This window comes from Scomber japonicus, chromosome 18, assembly GCF_027409825.1.
Source record: "Scomber japonicus isolate fScoJap1 chromosome 18, fScoJap1.pri, whole genome shotgun sequence".
Lineage (NCBI taxonomy): Eukaryota > Metazoa > Chordata > Actinopteri > Scombriformes > Scombridae > Scomber > Scomber japonicus.
In genome coordinates this window covers 31,262,927-31,270,426 of record NC_070595.1, presented here as the reverse complement: position 1 = coordinate 31,270,426, position 7,500 = coordinate 31,262,927, and the positions used below count along the sequence as shown (strand labels likewise).

Genomic DNA, 7,500 nt, shown 5'->3' with positions numbered 1-7,500 from the left:
CAGGCTCAGAGAGAGACAGGCTCAGAGAAAGAGAGAGAGAGAGAGACACACACAGAGAGACAGACAGGTTCAGAGAGAGAGAGACACAGAGAGACAGACAGACAGACAGACAGGCTCAGAGAGAGACAGACAGACAGACAGGCTCATAGAGAGACAGACAGACAGACAGACAGACAGACAGGCTCAGAGACACACAGAGAGACAGACAAACAGACAGACAGACAGACAGACAGGCTCAGAGACACACAGGCTCAGAGACAGACAGGCTCAGAGAGAGACAGACAGACAGACAGACAGACAGGCTCAGAGACAGACAGACAGACAGACAGGCAGAAAGACAGACAGACAGACAGGCTCAGAGACACACAGAGAGACAGACAGACAGGCTCAGAGAGAGACAGACAGACAGAGAGACAGGCTCAGAGAGAGACAGACAGACAGAGCAGTCTTACCTCTAGCTGCGGTGCTTCTTCAGGCTGCTCCACCCTGCTGCAGTTCCACCTGCTGCCGCAATGAGAGTGGTGGCGCTCTGCTGCTGCATGCTGGGAGAGGAGACTGCTGTTACCATGGCAACCCGCAGCATCCTGCAGCCCGCTGACGTCATAGAGCAACAGAAAATCTTCGAAATGTAAAAAAAAGAAAAAAGCTAGTGTTTCCTGTTTAATATTCATACGGGTGTGCTCTTCTCTGATTGGCTGAGAGGTATATACGTAAACGCCTCACTGAGCGCTGAGACGTACGTCGACGTCGCCGCCATATTGGATGTGGCAAACAGGAGAGATCAGAGGAGAAGCTCCAGGATTACCTCACTGGTTGGATTCATGACATTAGGACATTATATATTATTATATTATTATATTGTTATTGGCATTGAAAAATAAAACGAGCATAGAAAATGAAATATGTAATTTGATTTATATTATTACGTGTTTCTCAATGTCAGGCTTCAGATTTCTTCTTCTTGTCTTTTTACACTGTCGTCTCCTTCCTGGCAGACACGTGCACGCGCCTCCACGTTGTTATCACTGCAATAAACACCATTCTGATACTTTCATGTGTGTGCTTTGTTAATCGGGTTCAAATCATAATAGTTTAATATATTCGTCAGGAGCACACATTCATATTAATATTCATATTAATATTCATATTAATATTAACAGGTTCACTTGTTCTCCTGTTTACATGATGAACAGCTCGAGCTGCTGCAGTATTCTACACTTCTAAGTCATGAACTCTCCAAGAAGAGCATAAAGAAAGTACAAGTGTGTATCAGGTGTGTATCAGGTGTGTGTACCTGTTCTCAGGTGTGTATCAGGTGTGTGTACCTGTTCTCAGGTGTGTATCAGGTGTGTGTGTGTGTATCAGGTGTGTGTGTGTGTGTGTATCAGGTGTGTGTACCTGTTCTCAGGTGTGTATCAGGTGTGTGTACCTGTTCTCAGGTGTGTATCAGGTGTGTGTGTGTGTGTATCAGGTGTGTGTGTGTGTGTGTATCAGGTGTGTGTACCTGTTCTCAGGTGTGTATCAGGTGTGTGTACCTGTTCTCAGGTGTGTATCAGGTGTGTGTACCTGTTCTCAGGTGTGTATCAGGTGTGTGTGTGTATCAGGTGTGTATCAGGTGTGTGTGTGTGTGTGTATCAGGTGTGTATCAGGTGTGTGTGTGTGTATCAGGTGTGTGTATCAGGTGTGTGTGTGTGTATCAGGTGTGTATCAGGTGTGTGTGTGTATCAGGTGTGTATCAGGTGTGTGTGTGTATCAGGTGTGTGTTCCTGCTCCAACCAGCATCACATTCTGCCTCCATCTGCTTTGCTCCTATTGGTCCACTGTGTGATGTCACAGGTCAGAGGTCAGACTACTTTATAGAAGCACTCAAAGCTTTTACTCTGCTACCATTCACACACCGTTGGCATAGCAACGGGAGTAACCTGGCTACCATTCACACACCGTTGGCATAGCAACGGGAGTAACCTGGCTACCATTCACACACCGTTGGCATAGCAACGGGAGTAACCTGGCTACCATTCACACACCGTTGGCATAGCAACGGGAGTAACCTGGGGGAGGAGCCACAGCTGACAATGTGTCTGCTCTGTGATTGGCTGTGATATAATCTTTGTATAAAATGGTCTAATAATGAATGTATCGTCCAATCAGAACAGACCGTTCATGAGCTAAAGCGACCTGGTCCAATCAGAGCAGAGCTGTTGTGAGGGGAGCAGCTGATTGGCCCACAGTGAACAGGAAGCAGACAACAGGAGGCGGGGTTTACATGTTTTTATTGATTTATTCCATAACGATGATAAAAAGAACATAAAAAACAGCTGTGATGATGTCAGAGGACGAGCTGTGATGTCACAGGACAAGCTGTGATGTCACAGGACGAGCTCGATGACATACGAGGAAGAGGAGGACAGGGGGCGGGCCTTAGGACAGCAGCAGTCTGTTTCAGCCAATCAGATAAAAGGGAGGAAGGCTGGGGGCGGAGCTCAACCAAAGATCTGTCTGTCAAAATGTTGCCTAGCAACAGTACTCCTCCAGGGGCGGGGTCAGATGATTGGCAGGTTAAAGAACATCGTCGCTCTCGGCCGTGTGGAGCTGCGTGTCGTCGGCGTCGGTCATAATACTGCTGTCCTGACTGTCCACGTCCACGGCTGGGGACAGGAAACAGGAAACAGCTGTTAGTGATGTCACACCAGCTGTTAATGAGGTCATACCAGCTGTTAGTGAGGTCATACCAGCTGTTAGTGATGTCATAGCTGTAATGAGGTCACACCAACTGTTAATGAGGTCATAGCAGCTGTTAGTGATGTCATACCAGCTGTTAGTGAGGTCCTAGCAGCTGTTAGTGATGTCATACCAGCTGTTAGTGAGGTCACACCAGCTGTTAGTGAGGTCATACCAGCTGTTAGTGAGGTCATAGCAGCTGTTAGTGAGGTCATAGCAGCTGTTAATGAGGTCACAGCTGTTAGTGAGGTCATACCAGCTGTTAGTGATGTCACAGCTGTTAGTGAGGTCATACCAGCTGTTAGTGAGGTCATACCAGCTGTTAGTGATGTCATAGAAGCTGTTAGTGAGGTCATAGCAGCTGTTAATGAGGTCATAGCAGCTGTTAGTGAGGTCACACCAGCTGTTAGTGATGTAATACCAGCTGTTAGTGATGTCACACCAGCTGTTAGTGAGGTCATACCAGCTGTTAGTGAGGTCATAGCTGTAGTGATGTCACACCAGCTGTTAATGAGGTCACACCAGCTGTTAGTGAGGTCATACCAGCTGTTAGTGAGGTCATACCAGCTGTTAGTGAGGTCATAGCTGTAGTGAGGTCATAGCAGCTGTTAATGAGGTCACACCAGCTGTTAGTGAGGTCATACCAGCTGTTAGTGATGTCATAGCAGCTGTTAGTGATGTCACACCAGCTGTTTGTGAGGTCATACCAGCTGTTAGTGATGTAATACCAGCTGTTAGTGATGTCACACCAGCTGTTAGTGATGTCATACCAGCTGTTAGTGAGGTCATACCAGCTGTTAGTGAGGTCATAGCTGTAGTGAGGTCATAGCAGCTGTTAATGAGGTCACACCAGCTGTTAGTGAGGTCATACCAGCTGTTAGTGATGTCATAGCAGCTGTTAGTGATGTCACACCAGCTGTTTGTGAGGTCATACCAGCTGTTCGTGATGTCATAGCAGCTGTTAGTGATGTCACACCAGCTGTTAGTGAGGTCATAACAGCTGTTCGTGATGTCATAGCAGCTGTTAGTGATGTCACACCAGCTGTTAGTGATGTCATAGCAGCTGTTAGTGATGTCATACCTTCATCCTCAGGCAGGTATCGCTTATCGATGGCTTCTTTGATCTGGTTGTTGGCTCCTTTAGGATCCAGGTCCATGGCCCAGCTGAAGTTCATCAGAGCCAGGTGAGTCTGCCCCAGCTTCTTATACACCTGACACACAGGAAACACATCATCACTCTCCACAGTCACATGACTCTCAGCTCATTGTGTTAACATCAGGTTATATACAATATAGAAACAGTGTGTTACCTTTCCTATGAGGAAGTAAACCAGAGACTCTTTGGGAACAATCTGCTTCAACTCCTCCAACTCCTGAAGAGCCGCCTGCAGACACACATCACCATGGAGACAGAGTCACACAGGTCACCATGGAGACAGAGAGTCACACAGGTCACCATGGAGACAGAGAGACACACACGTCACCATGGAGACAGAGAGACACACAGGTCGTCATGGTGACAGACAGGTTGTCATGGTGACAGACAGGTTGTCATGGTGACAGACAGGTTGTCATGGTGACAGAGAGGTTGTCATGGCGACAGAGAGACACACAGGTCACCATGGAGACAGAGAGACACACAGGCGGTCATGGTGACAGACAGGTTGTCATGGTGACACAGAGACAGGTTGTCATGGTGACAGAGAGACAGGTGGTCATGGTGACAGAGAGGTTGTCATGGCGACAGAGAGACAGGTGGTCAGTACCTTGTATTTGTCGTTGGCGAACAGGATGGAGGCTCGGTGGAACTTGCAGAGCGGATTTTTAGGGTCGATCCCGATCGCTCTGTTCAGAGTCTCTAAAGCTGCATCTGACTTCTTCAACGCATGCTGCACCTACACACACACACACACACACACACACACACACACACACAGAATGAGTCTTAAGCATTGATGCTAATGCTAACAGTGCATGTGTTCTGAATGCAGGATGCTACATGCTAACGTACCACTCCGATGTGACAGAGCAGCACAGAGCTCTGAGGGTTGATGCTCAGAGCTTTCTTGAAGTGGATTTCTGCTAAGTTGAACTTCTCCTGTTTGTAGTAAATCATCCCCAGACCGTACCTACACACAGACACACACACACACACACACACAGACACAGACACAGACACAGACACAGACACAGACACAGACACACACACAGACACACACAGACACACACAGACACACACACACACAGACACACACACACACACACACACACAGGTTTAACACTGTTTAGACTTTTTATTATATTATTTATCATCTTTGAAGCTTTATTGTAGTTACCATGGTTACCGTACAATGCGTTGTCGTGTCTGTTGTGTACAGTGCATTGGTTACCATGGTTACCCTACCATGCATTGTAGTGTCTGTTGTGTACAGTGCATTGGTTACCATGGTTACCGTACCATGCGTTGTAGTGTCTGTTGTGTACAGTGCATTGGTTACCATGGTTACCGTACCATGCGTTGTAGTGTCTGTTGTTGACTCTGATGGCGTTACGGAAGCAGGCGAGCGCTCGGTCCAACTCCTCCGTCAGAACAAACTCGTGACCCAGCAGAGTGTACGCATACGCAAAACCCGGGTCCACCTGAGACCAGAGACACACAGGTGAGACACAGACAGGTAGTGAGACAGGTGAGACACAGACAGGTAGTGAGACAGGTGAGACACAGACAGGTAGTGAGACAGGTGAGACACAGACAAGTAGTGAGACAGGTGAGACACAGACAGGTAGTGAGACAGGTGAGACACAGACAAGTAGTGAGACAGGTGAGACACAGACAAGTAGTGAGACAGGTGAGACACAGACAGGTAGTGAGACAGGTGAGACACAGACAGGTAGTGAGACACAGACAGGTAGTGAGACAGGTGAGACACAGACAGGTAGTGAGACACAGACAGGTACTGAGACAGGTAGTGAGACAGACAGGTAGTGAGACAGGTGAGACACAGACAGGTAGTGAGACAGACAGGTAGTGAGACAGGTGAGACACAGACAAGTAGTGAGACAGGTGAGACACAGACAGGTAGTGAGACAGGTGAGACACAGACAAGTAGTGAGACAGGTGAGACACAGACAGGTAGTGAGACAGGTGAGACACAGACAGGTAGTGAGACAGGTGAGACACAGACAGGTAGTGAGACACAGACAGGTACTGAGACAGGTAGTGAGACAGACAGGTAGTGAGACAGGTGAGACACAGACAGGTAGTGAGACAGACAGGTAGTGAGACAGGTGAGACACAGACAGGTAGTGAGACACAGACAGGTACTGAGACAGGTAAGACACAGACAGGTAGTGAGACAGGTGAGACACAGACAGGTAGTGAGACAGGTGAGACACAGACAGGTAGTGAGACAGGTGAGACACAGACAAGTAGTGAGACAGGTGAGACACAGACAGGTAGTGAGACAGGTGAGACACAGACAAGTAGTGAGACAGGTGAGACACAGACAGGTAGTGAGACAGGTGAGACACAGACAGGTAGTGAGACACAGACAGGTAGTGAGACAGGTGAGACACAGACAGGTAGTGAGACACAGACAGGTACTGAGACAGGTAGCGAGACACAGACAGGTAGTGAGACAGACAGGTAGTGAGACAGGTGAGACACAGACAGGTAGTGAGACAGGTGAGACACAGACAGGTAGTGAGACACAGACAGGTAGTGAGACAGGTGAGACACAGACAGGTAGTGAGACACAGACAGGTACTGAGACAGGTAGCTAGACACAGACAGGTAGTGAGACAGGTGAGACACAGACAGGTAGTGAGACAGGTGAGACACAGACAGGTAGTGAGACAGACAGGTAGTGAGACAGGTGAGACACAGACAGGTAGTGAGACAGGTGAGACACAGACTAGATAGAGCAGTTCAGTCAATCAAAGCATGGTATCTATGGTACAACAAGTAGCAGTAACCATGGTAACAGAAGCTCACCTGGATGGCTCTCTGGAAGAACTTGATAGCGATGTCATGCTCCCTCTGCAGGCTGAAACAGTTTCCTGCTACACACCAGGCCTGCAAACAGAGACGCAGACACCTCAGGTGTGAGGACAGGTGTGAAGACAGGTGTGGACAGGTGTGTGGAGGTGTGAGGACAGGTGTGTGGAGGTGTGAGGACAGGTGTGTGGAGGTGTGAGGACAGGTGTGTGGAGGTGTGAGGACAGGTGTGTGGACAGGTGTGTGGACAGGTGTGGACAGGTGTGTGGACAGGTGTGTGGACAGGTGTGAGGACAGGTGTGGGGACAGGTATGAGGACAGGTGTGGACAAGTGTGAGGACAGGTGTGTTAGACAGGTGTGAGGACAGGTGTGGGAACAGGTGTGAGGACAGGTGTGGGAACAGGTGTGGGAACAGGTGTGAGGACAGGTGTGAGGAGAATGTGTGAGGACAGGTGTTGGGACAGGTGTAAGGACAGGTGTGAGGACAGGTGTGAGGAGGAGGTGTGAGGACAGGTGTGAGGAGAAGGTGTGTGGACAGGTGTGTGGAGAGGTGTGAGGACAGGTGTGAGGACAGGTGTGTGGAGAGGTGTGTGGACAGGTGTGAGGACAGGTGTGAGGACAGGTGTGAGGAGAAGGTGTGAGGACAGGTGTGAGGACAGGTGTGGGGACAGGTGTGAGGACAGGTGTGAGGACAGGTGTGGACAGGTGTGAGGAGAAGGTGTGAGGACAGGTGTGTTAGACAGGTGAGGACAGGTGTGGGGACAGGTGTGAGGACAGATGT

The 7,500-nt window shown here is 48.9% G+C and overlaps 1 protein-coding gene and 1 long non-coding RNA gene across 3 annotated transcripts in view; one reads left to right on the top strand and one right to left on the bottom strand.

The window, feature by feature from the left end:
- Positions 1–2,260: 2,260 nt before the first annotated feature.
- The window catches only part of cdc27 (cell division cycle 27), a 20,267-nt gene continuing 15,027 nt past the window's right edge, over positions 2,261–7,500 (bottom strand). The window contains exons 14-20 of one of the 2 annotated variants that reach the window (XM_053338114.1): positions 6,716–6,796; positions 5,126–5,361; positions 4,733–4,850; positions 4,488–4,616; positions 4,032–4,106; positions 3,803–3,932; positions 2,261–2,648 (exon numbers count right to left, since the gene is read on the bottom strand). In XM_053338114.1, coding sequence (XP_053194089.1) covers positions 2,560–2,648; positions 3,803–3,932; positions 4,032–4,106; positions 4,488–4,616; positions 4,733–4,850; positions 5,126–5,361; positions 6,716–6,796 — 858 coding nt within the window. In that variant the 3' untranslated portion in view covers positions 2,261–2,559. The remainder of the gene's footprint in view (positions 2,649–3,802; positions 3,933–4,031; positions 4,107–4,487; positions 4,617–4,732; positions 4,851–5,125; positions 5,362–6,715; positions 6,797–7,500) is intronic. The other variant, XM_053338115.1, reaches the window with a different exon arrangement.
- Positions 7,236–7,500, top strand: part of LOC128378560 (uncharacterized) — a 397-nt gene continuing 132 nt past the window's right edge. Inside the window, exons 1-2 of the long non-coding RNA XR_008323362.1 lie at positions 7,236–7,257; positions 7,342–7,378. This is a non-coding gene — a long non-coding RNA (uncharacterized LOC128378560). The remainder of the gene's footprint in view (positions 7,258–7,341; positions 7,379–7,500) is intronic.